Here is a 26,253-nt window from a genome sequence, read left to right as displayed (position 1 = left end):
AAGATTGGCCACAGATGTTAGCTCAGGGCGAATCTTCCTCACCAAAAAAAACCCCAGTGGTTGGAAAGGTAGTTAGAAAATAGAGAGTTTCATGTTTGCAAAGATAGTTATTTTTCTTGAATAATTTCAATATAATTGATAGCTATAATTATAAACATGAAATCCAAAATTTACTAGGCAAATTTAATAATTGCACCTACTTTTGCTCAGTCTTTTGCCGTTTTTTCTTGTCATCATCAGCACTGCCACACGGTGCATCTTACACATTCTTATCACTCCGTTGTGAGAAGTAAAGCATAAAGTCACTCAACAAAGCAGCTGCATGGTGTATGCAACTGATGTAGAAAATAGGCCACAGGCTCAGAGTTTAAAATAAGAAGTTATCCTTTACTAAGATTCTGGATGCAGGAAAGAAATGAGAGTTTGCCTGGGTAACTGATGCTGTTCCTTAACACATCAGGCTCTCATTATACACTTGTACAAACTAAAATCCTATCCTAGAATTGCTCTATTGCAGGCAAGGGAGGAGATCTTGGGGCATTCAGGTATGAGTGTCCTTTTGGTTAACTTTTTGTAGAGTGGTGCTCATGTTTAGTCAATTCTGCTGTATTGTAACACATACATTCTTAAAAATCACTGCACTATGCAAAATTATGCAATAAAAACCTCAAGGTTTATGTAGAAAATAGGTTAATAGCACAATAGTCAAAAACTTCATCAGCAACATAGTTTTATAAAAAGAACCTAATTTTTTTAAAAAACAGAGGGGCTGGCCCCATGGTGTGGTGGTTAAGTGCAGCACACTCAACTTTGGCAGCCCAGGTTCATGAGTTTGGATCCTGGGCACAGACCTACACCACTCATTAGCTGTGTTGTGGCAGCAACCCATGTATAAAGTGGAGGAAGACTGGAACAGATGTTAGGTCAGGACTAATCTTCCTCAAGCAAAAAAAAAGGAAGATTGGCAACATGTTAGCTCAGGGCTAATCTTCCTCAGGAAAAAAAAAAGTAGATAGAATAGTTTTATACATGTTGAATGGTTGAGAAATACATAAACACTACAATAAATATCACACTTTTAGATAAAAAGACATGCTGTTTCCTTATGGAAGTGGGTGTCAAAAGAGTTGCAGCTTGTAAATTATTGTGAGATGGTGGAAGGAAGGCTGTCTGAAATGAGAAGGAAAGTTGGACCACCAGATGTGGTTGGATGTGGCTTATAACACAGGTAGATGTTTGAGGTGTGTGTTTTATGTATTCTTGTGGCTGAGTTCACCTGAGTACAGTTGTCTGCATTGATGTAGTGTTTCTCACTGATGAAATCTGGCATAGGCAAACCACAAAATTCTCATTATGCTCAGATTGATCCCTAATATATCAATTGTGTTGGAATTAATTCACATTTTCAAAACAAGTGTTATAGCAAAGCTGACTATACTCTTGAAAGAGAACATTGCCCAGTGAGTGGGTAAAAATATGAGTCTTATCTTTTGCTGACCTCATATGTGTGGGAGTGAGGAAAAGAAAGAAGTGAAAAACGATTTTAAACTTCCTAGTTTGAGAAACTATGTGGAAATTATATCATCAATCTGGAGTAAATTCCCAGGATGGCCTGGGACTAAACACAGCCTACTCTTTCGAGCGAGGTTGGGCTCACCTTCTCTTAGAGCACTTGGCCAGACGAAGAGTGGATGCTGAGCAGGGATGGGGCTCTGTAGCAATAAAGAAAGGGAGAGTGGGTTTGGATAGGCAGCTGGCAGTGTCTCCTAAGCTTATCTGTGTAAAGTAAATTGGAGAGAAGTTCCAGCCTTTTGAGTTTATGAAAAGCCCAAAGACTAAAATAAGTTGTTTTACTGAAAACCATTTTATTTTTCTGGCTGATAGTATTCTGCTCCCCCCTTTCCAAGTCATCCTCTCATTCTAAATGTTTTCAAGTGTCCATATGGAACACCTTAGCCTTGAAATTCTTACTTTCCTTCCACTATCATCACCATTACTTCATTTTAACGACTGACTCCTGAGGCCGCAGCATGGATTTTGCCCTTCGGACTTCATTTTAAACTCCAGTGGCCATTCTCAATACCTGCTACCTTTCTGCCTCTCCCGTGCCTCCAGTCTTCTCTTGGACCTCACCAAGACGTCTAGTCTTTTTATCAGTCTCTCCACTTTCTCCTAGTTTTTTTGTCCCCTTTTACGCTCACACAACCCCAGTTCCATTCGTAGAACTACTCTCACTGCATCTTGTTCACTGTTGCCCAACTCTTTCTCTTGCCCTACAGATGCCCCACAAACTCTCTGCCCCATAGACTCCTGATCTCATAATCTAACACCAGCGTTAAAGAGTGTGTTGTGTATTTGTGACACAACAATTGTTTTTTATTTTTCAGCTGGGCCCAGTAGCATATATTCTACTTTACAATGAAAATAGAGGTTTATAGGCTGCCTGTAGTTTCATTGTTTCACTAAACTCTTCGGGATCTCATTCCTCTTTATCCCTTAGTTTCTAAGTATAATTACAATTAGAAAAGAAAAATTTGGAAAATACTATGAGTTCCATTGCTTAATATGTTATCAACCTTCTATTAAGACTAAAAATAGCGCATGAACAACAACACATAAATTCTGAGGGATTTTGTTATTTAAATAAGGCAAAAATCCTTACTTACAGATATTTTTAGCTTACTTTAGAAATTTGAGGACCAGTGAAGCATGAGGTAATTCAAATGAATATTTAGTAACACATTCACTTTGGGAAGCTAGCAGCTTAGTGAGCCAACTAACCGTTCTCGTAGAATCTTTGGTTTGGAAAATAGCATAGGTAGAAATAGGTTGATGAGAAAAAGACCATTTCTAGTCCTCATTTAATTTTCATTCTGTCTTAGGTCAATTTTTATATATGAAATGCTTGTAATTATCTTTAGTACTAGGGGAGTGCCTAAGAACTGTTTGTTTGTTCTCAAGGTGTTTCTAGTTTGGATAGTGCTTCCCTAAGAGACTGGACATTGAAAATGTGAACTCCTGTGCAACGAAGTCGGACAAATAATGGTATTTATATGTTAATTCCACGAGGCCCTACATTTAAGTCTATTCCCTCTGGCCATATACCAGGTGGAAAAAAGCAAGGACTCCACTATTAAAAATATCAAATCAGATAGTTCCAGCTGGGGTTTCCTAATCATTTAAAAGGCAAAATATGAGGTCATCTTTAATATCCTAAGTAGATAACTATCTTAGCATTTACTTTAGATATTGAATCTGAGATCTTATCTTTGCCTTACTGACTAGATTGTACTGCTGGCAGTTTCTAGCTTTTGAGTATTTTCCTTCAGAGAAACATTGGTGCTTAATATGGGGTCAGTGGTTTTCCCCGAATTATCTTCCCTAGGAATATCCAATTCATCAATATACTAATCCGAAAAGTTGACTCACTAATTGGATTGAAGTGCCATAGGACTCTTCAACACATTATTTTAATCAATTTGTTGGAAAGATCAATTTTCTCATGGTTGAATGCATATAAAAATGAAGCAACTAAATGAGTTACCTAGGAAGGATGGCACATCTCATTCCCTAGAGATCTTTAAGAACGGGATCTTAATTGTGTATCCGAAATGGTTTGAGGTCCTTAAATGAAATCTGTCTGGAAGCAGGAAGATGGGATAGCTATCCAGGCCTGTGTTTCTGGATCCCCATCTTATGTTGACATTAATGTTCTAACATTTGTAAGCTGATATTTGAATTGAGGCAAGAAGTCATCCTTTTTTTTTCTTTTTAAAATTATTTTTTATTTAGTCCCATTTTAAAGTAATGAACAGAGTAGTCTGTGTTAGTTATGGTTGAGTTGAGTCTTGTAAAGACAAATTTTTTTAAAAGCAGCCCTGGAGGCCTTTTTGTACTGACTGCTATTAAGGACTACAGTGAATGTAAATGCCAGTTTTTAAAGTTTAAAGCTAAAATTATAGCGACTACTATAAACGGCTACAGTTAATTTGAATAGCAGTTGTTAAAAATTGTGTTTTGCTATTTGTTCTTATGTAACACCCCTGCCCCCCACAGCATAGAGATGTTTGGATTCTGAAAAAAAGGCTTATTCAGACTGTTATTTGAAGACATAGGTATTTTATTTTCTTTTTCTTCGTATTAGTCATTGTGGTTAAGTGATTTATTGGTAGCTGGTGAGTCACAAGTATGTTTCTCATTCTCTAATGAGTCACCTAGCTGCATACAAGTTTGTTTACTTATTTTCTTTCCTTTCTAGATCTTTCACCTAAAAATAGGTATTTTACTTAGTTGGTAGGTTAAAATTTCAGTTTGCTACATTAACTTTTAGAACTGTAAATTATCAAAATAATACTCAGAAGTAGTCTCATTGATTTAGAAAACTTTTATTTAGCACCTGCTCTGGTCCATGCACTTTGCTGGGCTTGGGTATACAATGACGCATATATCTTATAAGGATCTTAATTTGGGGAGAGGGCAAAAATAGATAAACAGCTGCATGCAGAGACATGTTACAGGTGCTCTGGTAGAAGTATATGTATGTGTCATCTACAGTTGAGGCCCAGAGGGAGGTGGGCATGTGGGTACCCCTTTAGCATCATGTGAATAAGTTGGTGAACATAAGCTGGATCATTACACTCTTAGAGATTGCAACTCTTTGAACAACTCTGTCTAGATGGTTTATACCTGCTTGCTGGAATGACGTACTTATCTGTCGGAGGAGAAGCAGAACTTCTGTATTTGGCCTTGTCCAGTTCAATATTTGTATTGAAAACTTTGATAAAGATCTGCTTTAAAAGTAGGTCTAAAATTTGATGTCAGAAATTCCCAGTTTATTGGATTAATTCTTCTGAGTTAAATATAACTTTAAGTAATAACTTCATTTTGTTTTATACAAAGATTCTGATGAATTTCTCTTGAGGCTGGCAGCAACAGCAGGACATCAAGTTGGATCAGTGTTACCGGAGAAGGTAACACGATTCTTGGGCATTTTGAAAACTGTTTGTGAAGGGCTTATTATTTCTGGTTTCTTTCATGTAAACTATGAGGGAATCTGGCAGCTCGTGAGCTTCTAAGAATGAGACTGTTTTATTTTAAAGTGAGCTGACGATGCATTCTGGAGTCCTTAAAATTTGGTGCTAATTTGTGATTCGGTAACAGAATTGTTTAGTGCAATAATCAGTACATGATCTTACTAAGTGTGATCTTAGGCTACTTACGTGACCTGTTAGAGTCTCAAGTTTTCTCAGCTGTAAAATGATATTAATACCTAACCTTGTAGGCCTTTATGATGTTTAAGTGAGACGGTATATGTGTAAAGCACTTCACACAGGAACTGGAACGTAAAAGGAAATTTCTAAGTGATATGGGAATAATAATACTTTAGGTGTTTATATATATTAAGATCAGTTTCATTTGAGCTGTAAAAATAAAACTGCTTCAACATTAAAATAATACAGAGAAAATGAACAAAACTACTGTAGAAGGATGACACAAAATTTATGAAGCAGTCCATATTTTTTGGAAATGAGAAAAATTGTGGAGGAGTATAGACCAAAGAGTAAACAGGGATTATATGAAGAGGGGGTTGGGTATATGATAGGCGCCTTAAACTTCTAAATTTACATGTTTATTTAACATTGGAATTCTTAATAAATAAGGATATTCTTTTATAGTAAAAAAAATGTTTTTGAAACATTGTTTCAAAAATAACTTAAAAACGTAAGAGCAGGGCCAGCCCCAGTGGCCTAGTGGTTAAGTTCAGCACAGTCCACTTAAGTGGCCTGGATTCAGTTCCCAGGCATGGACCTACACCACTCATCTGTCAGTGGCCATGTTATAGTGGTGGCTCACATACAAAAAGAGGAAGATTGGCAACAGATGTTAGCTCAGGGTGAATCTTCCTCAGCAAAAACAAACAAACAAACAAATGTAAGAGCAAGCTCTGCCATTTCCCATCCCTCACTGGTGAAGGGCAGCGTGAATTGGAGGTGATTCTTCGTTATTCAAGATGACTTTCCACAGTCAGCAACCTCACACTGGGACCCAGTGACAAGAGATGGATGAAGTACTTCTTTCCCAGATCTATTTCTCTACCATTTATATGCAAGATGGTGATCTCTTTGACTAGTCATGTGTTGTTACATATTTTTTCAGCTATCTTCTATACAGAAATGATACTTTCAGCAATGACCTACAAATCACCTTCTCCAGCAGGCTTTTCTCAGTCTTGATGATTCTTGTGTTCTACCCAGTCGTCTCCAAAGTGTGATTTACCCATTGAAGAAAAGAAAATAATTAAACTTATATTTCTTTTCCTTTCTTCCTTTTTTATCTAAAAGAGTAAGAAAGAATTGAGTTTTCCTGACAGTTAATTTATGGATAAGCACTGGGCCTGTTACTTGGACCGTATCTCCGAAGGTCAGATATCACCTATGGTATGTGAGGTCTCTGAAAGTCTGTGGAATTCCAGTAAAGCAAAGGAGCTAACATGGTGCCCTAACTCTGGTTCACTTGCAGCGTATTATACCCAGGTGCAGGTTACTGTACCCGTTAACTGGTTTTGAGGGATTATATTTATTAAAATAATAAGCTGACCCTCAGAAAAACGGATAGGTGGCTTGAAAGGATTTCTACTAAGAGACCATAGCTTGAGGATAAAACTTAAAATGTAAGCACAAATGAGAAAATGTTAATGCTGGCGCTTCTACTCGTAGCATGAGACCTTTGTATCAGCCACATTCTGAAGCTTATTTTTTTTAAATGATAATCTAATCAGATCTGACAAGATGTTAGTACTCCTCTAATTAGAAATTATTAAGAAGACTGTGAAGTGTGGATTTGCATTCACTAATGCTAATTATGAAACTCACCCCAAGTTTATATTTGTCTAAAAGTAATACTTACATTTAGTATTACATGTGTATGATTTAAAAATAAATAAAATATATATATATTGGGGTACATACCTCCAATTGTTTTACTGGAGACAGCTACTCAACCCTCTAGTTGGTGTATTAACTATCTACATCTATATTAACCCTACATATAAGATTAATATCTATTTATATTAACCCGATATTTGATAGATTAACTATTCTCTCTCTTTTGAAACACGTAACTTGTTTGCATCTCTAATGCCATTCTCTTTTGATTTTTTTTTTAATTGTCTCCTCCCCCACCCAGAGTTCTATCATGGTCTTCAGCATTTCTAAAGGATAGTAAATAATAGATGTAAATGAGATTGACACCGCCCCCCCCCCCCAAAAACTGATTTTGTGGTAAAACCAAGAGGTCATTCCAGATAAGTCATTTTAAGGCAGTGCTGATTTTGAAATGTGTTTATAGCCCCTCCCTCCTTCCGCTAAGCAGTCACTTTGAAAAGGACAGTATTCACTTGAATGGATAAATTCTGCTGTGTTTGATAAGAAATCAACCCTAATGTTTCATAGTCAAATTTTGTATATCTGGTTTTTTAAAATCTCTTTACAATGCATAGGACACACTGTAGGTTTACAGTGTCTAAGTGATGAAGTACAAATAAACTTTCACTTATTTCAGAGTTCTTTATTATGATCAGATCATAATAGCTTTGAATTCAAGGATTTTTTTTTAATTTCATAACTTTATTAAGCTTAAGATTGTATTAATCAGCTGTTACAAAAATACTAGTGTGTAACAAACCACCTCAGAACTTAGTAGCATGGCAGTACTACTCAAAGCAATCTACAGATTCAGTACAGTCTCTGTCAAAATCCCAATGGCTTTTTTTTTTTTTTTTTTTTGAGGAAGACTAGCCCTGAGCTAACATCCATGCCCATATTCCTCTACTTTATACATGCGACGCCTACCACAGCATGGCGTGCCAAGCAGTGCCATGTCCAATGGCGGTTTTTTTTGCGGAAACAGAAAAATCCATCCTGAAGTTCATATGGAATTTCAAGGGGCCCCGGATAGCCAAAACAATCTTGAAAAAGAAGAACAAAGTTAGAGGACCCACACGTCCTGATTTCAAAACTAACTACAAAGCTACAGTAACCAAAATAATGTTGTACTAGCATAAGAATAGACATAAAGGAGCCAGCCCCATGGCAGAATGGTGAAAGTTGCATATGCTCTGCTTTGGCGCCCCGGGTTCACAGGTTCAGATCCCAGTGCAGACGTACTCCACTCATCAGCCATGCTGTGGAGGCATCCAACATGCAAAAAGTGGAGGGAGATTGGCATGGATGTTAGCTCTGGGCTGATCTTCCTCAAGCAAAAAAAACGAAGAAGATTGGCAATGGATGTTGGCTCAGGGCAAATCTTCCTCACCAAAAAAAAAAAAAAAAAGACATAAAGACCAATGGAATAGAATAGAGAGCTCAGAAATAAACCCTAGCATATGTGACTAATTCATTTTCAACAAGGGTGCCAAGACTATTCAGTGGGGAAAGGACAGTCTTTTCAACAAATGATGCTGGGAAAACTGTATATCCATATGCCAAAGACTTTACCTTACACCATATATAAAAATTAACTCAAAATGGATGAATGACCTAAATATGAGAGCTAAGAATATAAAACTCTTAGAAGAAAGCTTAGGCCAAAAGCTTCATGACATTGCATTTAGCGGTGATTTCATGGATATAATACCAAAAGCACAGGTGAGAAAAGAAAAACTAATTAGTTGGACTTCATCAAAATTAGAAACTTTTTTGCCTCAAAGGACACTATCAAGAGAGTGAAAAAACAACCCACAGAATGGGAGAAAATATTTGCAAATCATATATCTGATAAAGGATTAATATCTAGAATAGATAAAGAACTCCTATAACTCATAATAGCAACAACTCACAAAAACCCAATTCCAAAATGGGCAAAGGACTTAAGTAGACATTTTTCCAAAGAAGAAATACAAATGGCCAATAAGCACATGAAAATACATTCAATATCACTAGTCATTAGGGAAATGCAAGTCAAACCACAGTAAGATACCACTTTATACCCATTAGGATGACTGTTATAAAAAATAATAATAATAAGGAAAAATAACTAGTGTTGGTGAGGTTGTGGAGAAATTGGAACCCTCATCCATTGCTGGTGGGAATGTAGAATGCTACAGCTACTGTGGAAAACAATATGCAGTTCCTCAAAAAGTTAAACAGAATTATCTATGACCTAGCAGTTGTACTTCTAGATACCCCAAAGAATTAAAAGTAAGGACTCAAACAGATACTTGTATGTTATTGTTCCTAGCAGCATTATTCATGATAACCAAAAGGTGTAAACAATTCAGATGTCCATCAGCAGATGAATGGATAAACAAAATGTTGTATGTACATATAATGGAATATTATATCGCTTTTAAAAAGGAATGAAATTCTGATATGTGCTATAACATGGATGAAAAAAAATTATGCTAAATGAAATGTCAGACACAAAAGGACAAATAACTGTGATTCCACTTACATGACTTACCCAGAATAGTTAAATTCATAGAGACCGCAAGTAGTTAGAGGTTACCAGAACCTGGGGTTGGGGGGATTGGGGAGTTAATTATTTAATGGGTACAAAGTTTCTGCTTGGGATAATGAAAAAGTTCTGGAAATGGGTAATGGTGACAGTTGCACAACATTGTAAATGCCACTGAATTGTACACTGAACAGTGGTTAAAATTGTAAGTTTTATATATGGTATATTTTACCACAATAGAAAAAAACAACTTTAAAAAAAACTCGGCTGCATACAAATAAACCTTGATTTCTTGCTTACACATCTGTGGGTCAGCCAGAGTTCGGCTCATCCTAGGCTTATTTTGAAGCTGTGGTTTGGGTCCTGGTCTGCTTTTGTTTCTCCACTTCCTAGGACCAGCGGCTACCTGAGGCATCATCTTCTCATGGAGAAAAGCAGGATTGCTGAAGGGCAAGTTCAGCTGCTCACACACATTTCCAGCCTTTGCTGGCATTGCAGCTGCTGACATCTCATTGATAAAGCAAGTCATATGGTCACACCCAAAGTGAAGAGGCAGAGAAGTACTTTCTGTCTACCTTGAAGCCATGGCAGAAGTATGGATGAATACTACTATCATAGAGGAATGAAGACTTGAGACCAATAATTCAGTGTACCATGGAGATATGCTAAGAACTTCAAAGTTTTTTTGGCAACATTAAAGAATAAGTTTGGCAACAGTAAAGAATTACTCATTAGTACATTATTTTAGACTAATGAAGCTTACTTCCTTCAAGTATTGAAACTTGACAGTTTTAACAGAATCCTTTAAGTCTATTTTATACATTCTTCCTTCGTACCTTTTTCTTAATGACAGAGGGCCACTATTGTGAACATCTATTGCTGTGCTAGTTTACAATGCAGTTCTTTGCCACTTCCCTGTTTTCGTTTGTTTTGCTTTTTAATATATACTCTTCAGCAATCAAAACTGTTAGTACAACGGTTATGCCTACTTCTAATAGTTCCACCAGACTTCTGTTTTTCAGTTTGTTGCTTCTTATGTAATGTAGACATGAAAACTTAGAATCAAGATTGACAGAACTACAGATAAAGTAGTAACCTGTGTGGCACTCGTGTTGGAATGATGGGATTTTGCTCCTTCAGATAACTGAGTTCTGTGTGTTTTTCTCCCAAGTTGCATGTTTTATAATTGAGTTATTCATACATTATATCATTTGCTTAAAAATAATTGGTAGCCAACTCAAAATGTTTTTATATTTTATATAAAGAATGGTGCATTTTACAATTTTGTTTTCTAAGGACGGTGTTAAATTAGAAGTTAACTATTAAATTGATGGTTGACAGTTCCTAATGGATGACATCCAGTCTGTTGTGTCTCTTAAGGCATGTTTAATATCAAAGCTACACTAATTCATCTTATTTGTAGAGTGATGAATTATATGTAGGATCAGAAGGTGGTTGGAGAATGCAAGAGGTATAAGACACAATGCAGTGATAGTGTGTTTGGGAGGTGGTAGTAATAATAAAAATAGCTGACTTAGCTCTTGAAAAGATGTGTTTAATTTACTTCATTCATTTCTCCTACAATAAAATAGTTCCCAGGAGTTCCTCTGCTTTCCACCATGGATTTTTTTTTCCCTACCATATCCTCTGTAAAAACCTAAGGCTTTTAATTGCCTGTTAGACATAACCCTCTTTCAGAATACCAACATAGTGGCATATTAGTTAACAAAATGTAAAACTGAAACCATAGTAGGGTCTCTTTATGGTAGCAGTCAAGCTACAATACATATACTATAAAGTGTTAAGCCATCAACAAACAACATCAGTTAAAATCATATTAATTAGATTTTTCTACAAACTGGAATTTTATCCTACTGGCAGGAGGTTATTCAGGTATTCCTGTCCATCTTGTATTGACTCTAATTATGCACACAGACACATGAAACCCTCATATGACCTTTTACTAGTTCTAACTAGCGAGTTCTAATCCGACTCTTTTTCACAAATTTGGCTCATTTTTTTGTTTTGTTTTAATGTTTTTTCTTCTGAATTCATTTATATCTAAAAATAAATAGGGATAGGTATATTGATATAGCTATGGATGTAGATGTAGATAAAAGACATTAGAGCTAAATTACATAAGGTTTAAAAAATCATGGAATGCTTTTACTAATATCTAAATAGGCTATTTTAACAGCATATAGCTGCTAGGTACAAGAAGGGGAAATAGATTGCAATGGCAGAAAGAATGGATTATAAGCATCCTCTGTATCTGGTTAATTCTGCCTTCTGGTTGGTTCAGTAGACCAATTTGTGATAGCAGAAGTTTAGCTTTGGCCCTAACTTAAGAAACAGGTCAGGTTTTCAGAAGTGCTATTTGTGAGTTGTTTAGTATGGGAAACTATGTTAAAAATGGTGGTGGTTTTCTAGTCTCGCTGATCAAGTGTTTTAGCAGACAATACTACTGAGTTAAAGTACTAGAGATAGACTTAGTTCCAAGTTTCAGGTCCTGGATAAAAGGAGTCATCTGGTACTTTTGAGGGAGGAAGAGGAGAAAATTTTGTTTTCTTTAATTGGAGCTTTAGCTAGCCTTGGGCAGAGTGTCTTTGACCACATTCCAGCTTCTTTCTGGAAGGATACTAGCTTAGAGCAGATGTGTGTAACTTGAAGAAGACTGTCTGATAATGGAAGGCCGCCTACTAGGGAGTCAAATGGGGTGAGGTAAGACAACCAAGAGGGCCCGGGACATAGTGGGAATGCCGCAGGGTGGAGCTCTAGTTGGGGCAGGTCAGGTTACTCAGTGAAGCAATACACTGATCAGTAAGGAAGAGAAACTGTCCTCGTGGAAACGTGTGAGATAAGCACCAGAAGCCTCACAAGGCCTGAATCATACTGGTAGGTGGCAGTCACATTGAAGAAAGATTCAGTGACACTAGATTGCCAGTATTAGAAAGCCCTTGGAATACTAAACTGAAGCCCCTTCACTGCAGGTCTCAGAGGAGCCTTATCTTATTCACCAACTACCTCTCTTACCTTAATAAATTCTGAGTTTTTCAATACACAAGAATTTAACTAAGTATTAGGTGATCACTCAGGTGCAGGAGACTTCTGAGAGTGCAGGAGATGTGTGTACTGTTGTGGGTTTTTTGAAGGTAGGTGGTAACAGACAGAATTCTAGGCAGTCTAGCAAAGTGAAGTGAAAATTTTTTTCTTTCTTTCTTCACCACTTTTCACCTATCATCCTCATTTTTGATCCTTTTCCAATCCTGAGCAAATGTTTATTGAAGTGGATTGTGGTGTTCCCTTTTATAAAATAAGCATTGTTGGATATCTGGAATCTTGTCCAAAAGCACCACCACTACTAAGGACCCAATTCCTCATCAGAATGAATAGAATTTTTCCTTTGAAAATTAAATCTTGTTGTTTTGTTTTGTTTAGATTCTGGCCGTTGATTTTGCAGGATTCTGGATAGGGACTTGAGCCATGAGAGCTTAATACAAAAGTTAACTGGGGCTTATGACATACTGGATAAACAGAGTCTGGGACAGATTTTCCTAATACATGTTTGCCCTTTCTATTACACCAGCTGCCCCGGGAACTCCACTCTCTCCTGGTTGTCGCTCTTGCATGTTTCTTCCTTCTTCTCTTTTCACCTCACTTCTGCAGCTGCAGTTACCACCTGAGAGTTTTAATTGACAGTTTTACATAGAAACCTCCCTTTGGCCAGTTGAGCCGCCATGATGCTGACATCACTCTCCAAGATCTGGAAGTTAAATCTTATCCTTTTCCACAAATATATTGACACATTCCATCAGTACAGGAATATACACAAAAGTAAAACTGGTGCATTTTGTATGGGAACCACCATTTTGGATTACACCATTTCTCCCTGGGTTATGTACTGGAGATCAAAAAACAATCAAATGGTGAGTTTAATATGCTACTTCATAAATCTTGTGTTTCAGAATTTGAGTGTCTTGTGTTCAAAATTCAAGCTTGTTAGAGAATTAAACTGCCCAAGAGATGCATTTACTTTACTCTTAGTATATATTAAGTTTCATATAGATATTCTTAACTGGGATTACACAATCCAGTAGGCTGTCTGTCATAAATCCAAAGATAGTGTGTACTCAGAAGCCATAGACAATGAGGATTTAATTCCAGCACCCCACTGCCCTCTTATTACCTTGATATCTTTTCAGTTGACCTTCTTCTATTATTTAATTCCATTACACACCAGTAATTGCATTTATTGAAGCCAGTGTTTCTCGTTATAGGAAATGCTGATCGTAGTAAATTTCAACCATAGGGAGGGAAATGTCCTTTAATAAATAATTGAAAGACTTTTTCCTACTTTTCACAACTCAGTGCTACTCCTACTGCCTTTTTGTCCAGAGTATTTTATAAATGGTAACTAAATTACGGCATCTAAAAAATCATCTCTTCAAGGAATCTCACAAGGTGTGCTACATAATAGCTTATTGCAACTAGGTTAAAAAGACCAGCTTTATCTCAAGAGGCTGACTGTGTTAAAGAAGAGTTTAATATATTCAGCTTTACTGTTGAGACGCCAAATGAGTTCTGACACCTCTGACGAGATGATTAAAGTTGGGATTTTTTCTTTTGACAGCATCAACAAAGAGAGCATCGTAGATGTAGAAGGTGTTGTGAGAAAAGTGAATCAGAAAATTGGAAGCTGTACACAGCAAGATGTGGAGTTACATGTTCAAAAGGTAACTTCTTTCAAAATACAACATTGTGTACGGAAGTAGATTTGAGTAGTTCTTGTAACTATTCATATCAAACCTATATGTTCTTAATAATTAGAGTTCATGTAAAATACTGAGATTTATAAATTGATTACTGAATCAATTCACTTTTGTTACATAACCAACCATCCCAATACTTAGTGACTTAAAAAACAAACATTTATTTGCCCACAATTCTGTGCATCAGGCAGTTAGAGTTGGCCCATCTGGGATGGCTTATCTGTTCCCTGTGACATCGGGCTCACTGATGTTTCTGGGACATCTCTCCCTCTGGCCTGTCCTCCTCCAGCAGCCTAGCCCAGGCTTGCTGTCATGGTGCCAGAAGGGTTAGGAAAGCAGCAAAAGAGGGAAGCCCTAAGTGCATGCACTTTTCAAGCTTCTGCTTGTGTCACCTTTGCTAAATATTCCTTTGGTCAAAGCAGGTCACATGGCAAAACTCAGATTTAAGGGATGGAGAAATAGATTCTACCCCTTGATAGGAAGAGGGCAACATCATTGAAAAAGAACCTATATACAGGAGCAGGAGGAATTATTGCAGCCGTTTTTTTAAACAATCTACCATAGTCACATAGGGAAAAATATAAAACACATCTAAAAAGTTTTGTTCACTATTATGAACCTGTTTTGCTGTGAACTCTCCTCTGATGATGTACTTCTAAGGATTGATGAATTATACTAATTCTTAATCATTACATTTCCTTATAATCATATTTCTGATACTTTACGGTATTGAGAAGTCAAAAGAAACAACACTGTATTGGTGTTACATTCCAGCAATAATTTATTTTTGTATAAGATTTTTTTCTTCTTAGACATAAAAACTAGAAGTGCTCATTATCATTTACCATTAAAATACTCTAAGTGAATCAACACATATTTAGTACTGTTGAAATAACTGCAGTTTTGAACCTGCAGTTCTCAGATCCAGACCTAGTCTGTATTCACAATACGCATCATTCAGTTTCTCTTAAAGAGTAGTCCTTTCCCACCCTTAGCCTCGTGCATGTGTGTGTACAATAGAGCAGACAGATGCAGAAAGATAGACTCATACATAGACACTAATTTGGGAGTAAAGTTGTATTTAACTGGATCTGATTGTCATGGAACTCTTCAACACTTAGAAAATCTTGTATTTTTTACTGACCGAACTTGCCAATTATTTTGTTCTCTTTTTGTATCTCTCATTTCAAACCAACTCCAACAGGAAGTCTGTAACCTAGTAAAAGCAAACCAACCTAAGGGTATGCTGACCAAGAAAAAACAACCCCCTATTTTCCAAGTAACATATCTTTTTCAATACTTTAATAAATAAAATTTTAGTGACTAGAGCAAGTGAGTGTACTTCTAAAATATTCTAATTATGTAGCATTCAGTACAACCTTAACAAATGTTAATAATAAATATAAAGCCTAAAGAGCTTACAGACGAATTTTGCCTTAATAAAATAATTGTAAAATATCTCAAAAAGCATAAAGTATACTAAATAGAATCTTAGAATAAGCAGTGATTCTCTCTTCTCGTTTCCTTATTACTTGCCCAGCAGTGACTGAGTATATACTTTGCGCCCAAGCACTATGTAAGGTTCTGGGGATGGAAGTGCTTACAACCTAGCGAAAGAGATGGTGAACTTCTACTAGTTATAAAAATAGAAGAGGCAGCTGTCCGGTTCTCCAACTCCGCATTGGAGGTCAAAGGGAAGTCTACAACAGATAGAGGATGGTGACAGAGAATTCTCTTTTACTATGAGGAGGACTGGAGTATCTTCCCAACACTTTGTCTCGGAAGGTCTGAGCTGAATGCTACATGTGATGTACCAATTGGAAGAATACCATTTCCTTTCCTGAATTAACTAAATAAGATCTATTTCCCTTTTGTGCAGGTTTTCCAGGTATAGTTGGGAATAACTAATAAGGTAACATGTTTTTTAAGGATAGTCAAAAAACCCTACTCATTCTTTATGACCTACCTGCCTTTTAGCACTAAAATGTGCAATTAGGGTGAGTGAATATTGAGGGATTTTAACACATAAAGGAACACCCTCTATGGCAGCTCCCAACCAGGAGAGCAGCAGGAAATGAGAGATAACATGTTTGATGAAAGAAGGCAGTGAAGGGCTATTGGATGAAGAACGAGCAAAGGAAGGAGAAGTACAGCAGAGTTCGGCTGACTTTGGTCCTAGTGGTAGAAATGGCTAAATGCTGTTAACAATAAATAACAACTCATTTGTGAGTGGCCCCTTCACGTGAGCAAGCAAAGTGTTTTCGCATTTGTTACTCCTTTTGATTCTTACCACAGACTTTACAGCGTAGAATATTGAAGCTCTGAGGTTAAGCGATTTGCCTAACAACAGCTTTTATGTAACAAAGTAAGGCCTTAAGCCCAGACCCCTCAACTCCAGTTATTACTTATTTATCACATTGGTATGCACCTTAGAGTTTACAAAATATTTGTATATATGCTATCTCATTTGACTGTTCCAACAGCCCACGTAGATAGGCAAGAAATATTATTATCCCCATTTTATAGGTAAAAAAAATGTGCCATCTTGTTTAATTTTAGCAAGTAGTTTCAGTTAAAGATGTATGCAAACATTGCTTCATGTTTAAGTCAACTGCAGATTGTTTTTTTAAGCAAAAGATAACAGATTTTGTGTGCTTCATGATATTTTTGGTAATCTCTCACTTTCAGATTTATGTGATCAGTTTAGCTGAACCCCGCTTGCCCCTGCAGCTGGATGATGCTGTTCGGCCTGAGGTGGAAGGAGAAGAGGTAGAAATTACACTTTTGAAATACTGTGCTTCCTCTCTATGCTTAGTTTGCAAAACTTTGACGCCCTACTTTTGTATGAAGGACATGATTTGTGAATTGATGTGAGCTTTATTTTTATTTAAATTTACTCTTATATCAACAATTCTCAAACTTTTTGGTCTCAGGATCCCTTTATACTCTTAAGAATAATTGACCCTACAGGCTTTTGTTTTCGTAGTAGGTCTATCAATCAATATTTACAGTATTAGAAGTAAAACAGAATATTTTAATATTTATTAATTTATTTAAAATAATATAAATATATTATGTGCTTTATATTCTTATATCAATAATAAAAATAATAAATAACATTTTATGAAAAATATTTTCAAAAACAAAAAATAATTTAGTGTCAGGAGTAACACTATTACATCTACAAATCTTTGTAATGTCCAGCTTAGTAGACCACATTTAGATTCTCATATCTGCCTCTGCATTCATTCTGTGTGATAGCACACATCAGGAAGCCTTTGGAAAACTCCTCAGTACAGTCAGGAGAAAATGAAAGTGAAAAGATTTTATTATAAAAAATAGGTTTCACTTCATGGACTCCTTGAAAGGGTCTCGGGGACCTTCAGTGGTGCCCAGAATGTACTTTGAGAACCACTACTCCATGTCAGCTTTTATCTGTTCCTTCAATCTTTAGCAGGTAAAATCAGGAATCTGTGAACGTACAGGTGGTTAATTCTTCTGATGTCCCAATAATGAGGCAAACTTTTTGGGGGTGGGAGATGGAAAGAAAGCATTAACTTCTGTTCATTCTCATTTCTCTTTTTTCTGCCTCTCTCTTTAACAGTAACTTCTCTCTGCCTGCTGCTTGTCTCTTGGATCCCTGATTTTGGGGCATAATATTAACACACATAAACACACCATTCTCACTTAAAAGTAAACATGGCTTCTAAAAGTGTTTTTTATGTTCTTAAAAAAATTGGTAATCTTTGTTTTCATCTTTTTTTTAGGAAGGAAGAGCTACTGTGAACCAGGATACAAGATTAGACAACAGAGTCATTGATCTTAGGGTATGCCTCATTTATTTAAGTGATGCGATTGTGCCAAAATCAAGGCAGGCAGAGATACAATACCGGTCTCAGGCTTACAAAACTAACTGGCATCTGTCTCTATGTAACTATGCTGATACAAGAAACAGTTTCTCTTTCTGACTGACCCCTCCCCTAAAAAGAATTGCAGGCAACAAGGACAGTGTAATAATAGTTCACAAGATACTGACTTGGTTGGTTTTAAAATGACAAAGGATCATAAAGCCAATAAATGGGCTTGCTTCCAGGTGACACTCGTTTTAGACAAGTTAGTCAGCAAGTGGAAGCATATCCATTAATATCACTACAAAATTGTGAAAGAAATTATGTGCACATGTTAGAATGACTAGGTGGAGATAGTAATTAATGCCTCAATCCTTTGAATTTGATCTGAGCGCAGAATTAACAAAGAAGGAGTTGGCCTTGGTGGTTTACATAGTAATCTCATAGGTCTTCTGTTTCCCTTTCTGGTTTGGTTGCAAGTGAAAGAGTTCAGTGGTTTCATCATTGTAGTAAAACCAGTGTCATCTTTCTTTCTTAATGTTCTTACCACATCTTCCTCCGTTTCCCCTGATTATTTGCTTTATGTCTGCTTTTACCTTTTCCATTTTAATTTGCAGCATATAGAAAAGGCTAACAGTCATCAAAAGTCCTCTTAATACTGCCTAGAAACCTCAGGTTTTTCATAATTTTGTCCTCAGTTGTTAGACATCATACTGTATTTGCCCATGCTGTTTGTTCACACAGGTTGTTGGTTGTGCCTCTAGAATTTGGCCCAAAGAGTATTTTTCTTTGGCCCACATCATTTTTTCTTTTAATTTAAATTCATTGCCACTATTGAAAAATTGGGGTTTTCACATTAAATCTAGAGATGGCTTTTCTTAAAAAGTTGAAGGTGAATCCGGCAATACTGGACCCACATGGCAACAACAGTCAGCACTCTAGATGGGGCATTGTGTCCTCTACTATGCCCTGTACCACCCAGGAAGTATCATTTATTTATTTCATTTATGTTATTTCTCTGGCCCTTGTAAGCATTCACATTTTTTTTTAAAGATTTTATTTTTCCTTTTTCTCCCCAAAGCCCCCCAGTACATAGTTGTATATTTTTAGTTGTGGGTCCTTCTAGTTTTGGCACGTGGGACACCACCTCAGCATGGGTTGATGAGCGGTGCCATGTCTGCACCTAGGATCCGAACCAGCGAAACCCTGGGCCGCCGAAGTGGAGTGTAGGAACTTAACCACTCAGCCACGGGGCTGGCCCTGCGTTCACATTTTTAACCCCTACTTTGACTTTACATTTTGGGAAGCATTGTGTACATTAGTAACGTGAAATCTTTTTAGCACCTTAGCTTATGTCTGAACTACTATCTAATTTAAAGCCAGTTCTTTCATAGACTCTCAGCTTAATAAAGGCAGGAGTTGGAGAGGTTGGAGATAAATGGCAAAATTGCCCTTCTCCGTCTATAATGTGGAAAATTCTAAGATATATCCTTACACTAATTGTCATGTAGCCTAACTTTTCTCTTATATAATGAATTATGTTCTCTATGAACTTTCCAGGCAGGTGGACTGATTAGAAAATACTCCACTTCAGTTAATGTATCAAATTGACTTAATTAGATTTTATTATTGTCTTATAGACATCAACTAGTCAGGCGGTCTTCCGTCTCCAGTCTGGCATCTGCCATCTTTTCCGAGAAACTTTAATTAACAAGGGTTTTGTGGAGATCCAAACTCCTAAAATTATCTCAGGTATGCTTTAAGATATTTCTCTTAATATTTAAAAATAGATTTGCTTTTCCTCAAGTTGCCTAATATTAGTTTTTTAAACTTTAGAATCCCAAGTGTCACTTAAGAGTAATTGGCATGAGACTATTTATTTCGAAAACTCTGCTATATTGCAGCAGTCACATATCGCTAACATCAGTAATACTAAATCCCCTTATTTCAGGAATCCTTATGCAACAATGATTATAAAATGAGTCTAACACGAAGCAAGATTGTTGTTAGTTAAGTTGTACCAGACACTACTTTCATTATGTAGGTTTCTTTCTAAATTGGTATTGCAATTTTGCTTTGTATAAACTGCATTGTAAAATTACTAAATACTATAGATGGAAAAATCTCATTACTTATTATTATATGAGAACCTTATCTTAATCGTTTTACCCTTTTTAGAGTTGCTTAAATAACACTAAACAACATGTTATGAATGGCATTTAGTTATAAATAAGAAATTGAATATTGCATTCTTGATAATTAGACACATTACTAAGTACATATTTTTTCGTTTTTAAAAAAAATTTTACAATCGCAAGTTAGCTTTAATAGATTTGAAATTGATGCAGAAGGGTAGCATATGTATCCAAAGAAGTAAAATGAAGGTATAGACAAAGAAGCAAATCTGCCCTAAATATAAATTATTTAGAATCAGGTATAAGACTATCAGGTACAGACTGTGGTTTCTCTGCAATTCTTGATTTTTCTGTTTTTCTTTTTTAAGTGAAGTACTTGAATCAAAAGTATAAATGTTTTTACTAGAAGTTTGCATTGATAAGCTTATAATTGATAATAACATAAATGTTTACATTTCAGCCGCCAGTGAAGGAGGAGCCAATGTATTTACTGTGTCATATTTTAAAAATAATGCATACCTGGCTCAGTCCCCACAGCTGTACAAACAAATGTGTATTTGTGCTGATTTTGAGAAGGTTTTCTGCATTGGACCAGGTAAGGTTTTAGCAATTATGGTTTTCTCAAGATTCATTAATTGTACCATAGTTGTGGATTTAGAAACACATTTTACATACAGACATTTTGAAAGCTTAAATCCGTTTATATGCGGACTACATAAACACCAGACCTTGAGGTAAAAATGACAGTGTGCTTGGGTAGACATTTCCAAAAAAAGAAAATTGTCTGCTCAATAGTTCTTTAAACAGTTGAGCATCATTCATGTGAATAGAATCATAAGCATTGTATATTCCTACAGAAGAAGGCTGAAGAAAATTTTTATGTTGGGAGCATCTCATTTTAAAAATGTGTGCTTTGAAAATATACACCCTCTGAAATATATTTAAGTATGTTATTTATTATTCTTAAGTGTGATTAGAACAGAATTAGCTATCATTTGGACTGTCATTTTAAGAGAACATGTCATGTTCTCTGTAAACACTAAACACTAAAGAACAAGTGGTTACAATCTTCCAAATAATATATTTTGTTCTCCTATTTTAAGTTTACCAAGGTACCTCTGTATACTGTGCTACCAATTTTATTCCAAACCTGTTGTTTTATTATTTCTATTTGTGCTGTCCTTAGTATTGATAATACGCTAAAGTCTGTTAGAAATTACTAACAAATGTCTGATATTTAATAGATTGTGTTAGCGTGGTTTTTAAGATGTATTTGCTAAGTTAATCACAAACTCATCATGTGGCAAAATTTTTCATGAGGCTAATTATAAGCAAAAACCAGCTTATAGTTCATTATGTAAAACTTACCAAGTTATTTTATATAAGTTTTTTGATAGCTTAATAAAATTAAATACCCGCTAATAGAGAAACTGGCAAGATCCTTAAGTGTCTTGATTTTCAACCAATTATTTGTTGAACACCTGCTGCATATATAGCCTTGCACTAGGTACCATGTACATAGAAGAATCAACCAGCACTTCTCAAATGTTAACGTGCACACAAATCACCTGGGGTCTTGTTAAAGTGCAGATTCTGACCAGTACATATAAGGTGAGGCTTGAGATTCTGCAGTTCTCACAAGCTCCCAGGTACTGCTGATGCTGCTAATTTGCAGACCATGCTTTGAGTAACAAGGGAATAAACATTGTCCCTGATCCCAGAAGAGAATAAGACATGCATACCTATAGCAGTCACAGGGACTAATCGACTGATTTTCACAATAAATAACCAGATTGTGCTGTACAATCAGCAGGTTGGTGTTAATTATGTAGTATAGATAGTGTAAAAACAAGAGTTTGCTGGAGTCACCATATAAGAAAACTCAAACTGAAAGGGGCTTTAAGGACAGAGTGGGAGATATAGACAATGGAGGTGGCATTCTAGTCAGAGGAAGCAGGATAAGTAAATGGCATGGAGAAAATAAAAATAAGACTAGTTAGTGTTAAGAAGAAATGGGAAATGTAGGGTAGGATTAAATTATGGAAGCAATAAAGGTTTTAGACTTTTGTCATTTTATGTCTTATTACAGTAGTCATTTGGGAACCATTGTAAGTTAGTGAGCAAGGATGTGTTATAAGAATATTACTCTTGCAGTGGTGTGAAAGATGGAGCAGAGCTAGTGTCAGGAAGACTGGAAAGGAGGAAAGTGCAGTGAGAATAATAAGAGCTGGACTGAGGTGATGGCTGGTTTATGTATAATGTTACTTCATTTGTACAGATTTCATTTAGCTTGAGTCAAGTTTTAATAAAATTGAGAGGAACTCACTATATTGAATCTATTTTTAATTATTGAGAAGGCACTTCGGGATCTTGAATTCCCTTGGGGTTCTTGTGAGCCTCGTGTATTAATTTACATTTGTTACAGCTTTTACTACATGACTATAGGAGTTTGCTGTCCAAGAGAATGTTGAAACAGATGGCTTATCAAAGGTCTTTCCAACCCATTAATGGTAATGAAAATAGTACCATTTGAGTACTAGTAAATGGAATTTTGTATTTAAATCCCAATTTCTCCAAAATTTAAAACACCATTTACTATGTATTTCTTTTATTAATGTTACAGTATTCAGAGCTGAAGACTCTAATACCCACAGACATCTAACTGAATTTGTTGGTTTGGACATTGAAATGGCTTTCAGTTACCATTACCATGAAGTTGTGGAAGAAATTGCTGACACTTTAGTACAAATATTCAAAGGACTTCAAGAAAGGTAAAAAAAAATATTTTATATACCTAGTTTCAAATCAGTTTGGGCACTTCAAAATAAAGCAATTCTTGAAATGTAAAACTAGTTTTTATTGAATATATGTATGTCTATTGAATACATGTGTGTGTATATATATGTATGTGTGTGTGTATATATATATATATATATATATAAAGACTTGCCAGTTAAATTATCAGTCACTTAGTGAAAAAATCCACACGTAAAATAGTACTTCTGGATTCAAGTCAATTGGGGTTTCAGCTAGGGAAGTTTACCAGATTGTGAACAACCTAACCATATTTGTTTTTCCTTTATACTGACAACCTGAACATCTCAAGAAATAGTGCCTATGTTATTTTTATAACAATTAATTATTTAGGAGGTAGTATGGGGTAGTGGTTAAGAGCTTGGATTCAGCTAGATCCAGGTAGCCTGAGTTCAAATCCCACCTCTGCTACATATCTGTGTGGGCCTTCTGCGAGTTATTTAACTCTGTGCCTCAAATTTCTTCAGCTATAGTAAGTGAAGACAATATACCTCAGAAGTTAAAAGTCCCTTCAGTCTACTAGTTTCTAATCTTACTGAATTTCTCTGTGTAAACTAAGCCTGTGTCAGGAATGGTTAATTCTTACATCAGTTTTTATTTACACTGAGTGCCCAGTAAAGGCTCGAAACTAGTACACTGAAGTGACTTTTGACTTATATGGGCTTGGTAAATTGACATCATTTACAGAAAATTATTAGACATGTTTTGGATGGTCAGAAAATTGAATTATGTAAAATGTTCACTTTAGGTACACCCTCTAAACTGGCAAACAGCTTCTCCCTTAAGGGTCATTGAAGTTTACTTGTGACGATGTTTAATATAGAGAAAATAGGGAAAGAAAATGGAAAGCAAGTTTAGTAGAATCAAGAGAGGCTTTTTTTCCCTTTCTCCATTCTTATGACAGTACTTCAAGTAGTAAGTAGGCTATAATAGACTTAACTATTAATTGACGTATTTGGATATGCTTCATTGATACATAAAGAGTTCAGAAATATTAATCTTATTTACTTCATTGCAAGTTTAATGAGTAATTTCAAGAACACAGAAATTAATCATTGATCTTATAAAGATAAGATATTTTCCAGGCATTCTCTGCATTGCATTGTACCTTTAATACCAGTTAATTTGATAACTTGTTAATTGACAGCCTTTTTTTTTAAACTTTTGTCCTCTGAAACATTTCAATACAGTTTTAATTTTAAACAACTTTCATTCAGATAGTATATGTAACAGTTAATGTTTCCTTATAAAACAGAATATCCTTTGAAACTACAATGAAGGAACAGAACTTTTCTCATTTCCTTTTCACATTTATAATTAAAGAAAATTTCTGAAACCCATTTATTTTAGATACTGATATCTTGTCTTTTTAATACTGGAATGTGAAATTTTCACTTTGGTCTTGGTAACAACAGACCAATCATGAATCGGGCCCTTGGGATTAATCAGATCTCTCCTTAGCAAATTAGAGACCCAGACACTATTATCACTGGACCTTTTAAAGCCTTCTTTCTATACTCTATGAGTCACTTCAGTTGTAAATTGGGTTCCCTGGCTTATGTCATATCCCTCTCACGTTATCATTAGTACTTATCTCTCATAGAAGAAAAATACACAAACATATTTTAAAATATTGATAGTCATATTTTGGTATTACCATTGATAGACATGAATGGAGGTTAATATCCAAAGCAAAGAAAAGCAATTTAAAAATCAATTATTTGGGGGCCAGCCCTGAAGCCGAGTGGTTAAGTTCATGCGCTACGCTTCGGTGGCCCTGGGTTTCGCCCCTTTGGATCCTGGGCACAGACATGGCACCGCTCATCAAGCCTTGCTGGGGCAGCGTCCCACATAGCAGAGCTAGAAGGACCTACAACTGGAATATATACAACTGTGTACTGGGGGGTGCTTTGGAGAGAAGAAAGAAGAAGAAAAAAAAAAGATTGGCAACAGATGTTAGCTCAGGTGCCAATCTTTAAAAGGAAAAAAAATCAATTATTGAGGTCTTCTTAACCCTTCTTATGTGAATATTTGAATAAATCAATGGCTTAGCTTTATTGCTCCCATGAAAGTCTTTAAGACTAAACAGGAAGTGATATTGTTTTAATTTCTACTGTTTTCATAGAATATAAACATACTTTTTTCAATGCTATTAATAATGGAAAGTTTCAAAACACATACAAAAGTAGGGAGATTAGCCTAATGAACTCTTATGTACTCATCACCCAGTTTCAGTCAGACAAAACCCATGGCCAGTTTTGTTTTACCCATTTCTCCCACCCCCTTATTATTTTGAAGCAAATTCCAGCTATGATTTCATCCATAAATACTTTAGCAAAAATATTCTTTTTTAATCTTCATAAAATATCATCCTCCATAGCAACAGTTCAGTGCAGTAAACATTTATCTTGTGCCTACTGTTGAGAGGTTAGACACTATACTGTAGTGATTATTAAAATGGGAAAGAAATTGGTACTCTCCTAAACAACCTTACAGTATAATGAGAATGGGGAAAGATAAGTATTCATTCATTTGGTCTTCATTGATGATAGATAAGTGTTGTTAAAGGGTTAAAAAGTCAATTTTTTTTTTTTTTTTTTTTTGCTGAGGAAGATTCACCCTGAGCTAACATCTTTTGCCAACCTTGCTTTCTTTTTTTTTTCCCCTCCCTAAAGCCCCAGTACAAAGTTGTATATTCTAGTTGTAAGTCCTTCTAGTTCTTCTATGTGAGCCACCACCACAGCTTGGCTATTGACAGATGAGTGGTGTGGTTCCACACCCAGGAACAGAACCTGGGCTGCCAAAGCAGAGCGCACCAAACTTTAACCAGTAGGCCATCAGGGCTGGCTCCAAATTTTTTCTAATGCCTCATAAAATGGGTCTTTTATGTTTCTAACAATGTTAGCTCCTATGAGTTACAAAGTTTTTAATCCTTTAATACCACAGTGGTGACTAACAACAGGAGACTGAGAAGTGGTGTTTAATATTTTAAGTATTTAAATTCTTTAACTAAATTTCTTGATAATACTTTGTCCTGGTTCCTGGTACATACACTAATTCAAAGAATGATTTTCTGTGCCATAGATAGGTACTTTTTCTTTGCTGTTGGTAATACTACTGAAGAGCCAAAACGGCCCTGAGGCAATTTCTGCACTGAGGCTGATTTTACACAAAAGAGCTTTATTCTAAAAGCATTTCCTTTTGAGTTATCTCTGAATTTCAAATTGTATTCAG

General features: G+C 35.8%; 1 protein-coding gene across 1 annotated transcript in view; it reads left to right on the top strand.

The window, feature by feature from the left end:
* Positions 1–26,253, top strand: part of LOC124233812 (aspartate--tRNA ligase, cytoplasmic) — a 58,792-nt gene that overhangs the window by 24,444 nt on the left and 8,095 nt on the right. Inside the window, exons 5-10 of the mRNA XM_046651032.1 lie at positions 14,084–14,186; positions 16,911–16,991; positions 17,990–18,049; positions 19,711–19,822; positions 20,666–20,800; positions 22,829–22,976. Coding sequence (XP_046506988.1) covers positions 14,084–14,186; positions 16,911–16,991; positions 17,990–18,049; positions 19,711–19,822; positions 20,666–20,800; positions 22,829–22,976 — 639 coding nt within the window. The remainder of the gene's footprint in view (positions 1–14,083; positions 14,187–16,910; positions 16,992–17,989; positions 18,050–19,710; positions 19,823–20,665; positions 20,801–22,828; positions 22,977–26,253) is intronic.

Source organism: Equus quagga, unplaced genomic scaffold, assembly GCF_021613505.1.
Source record: "Equus quagga isolate Etosha38 unplaced genomic scaffold, UCLA_HA_Equagga_1.0 251_RagTag, whole genome shotgun sequence".
In the NCBI taxonomy this organism is placed as follows: domain Eukaryota; kingdom Metazoa; phylum Chordata; class Mammalia; order Perissodactyla; family Equidae; genus Equus; species Equus quagga.
The sequence above is the reverse complement of the archived record's forward strand: the minus strand, read 5'-3'. Positions and strand labels throughout refer to the sequence as shown.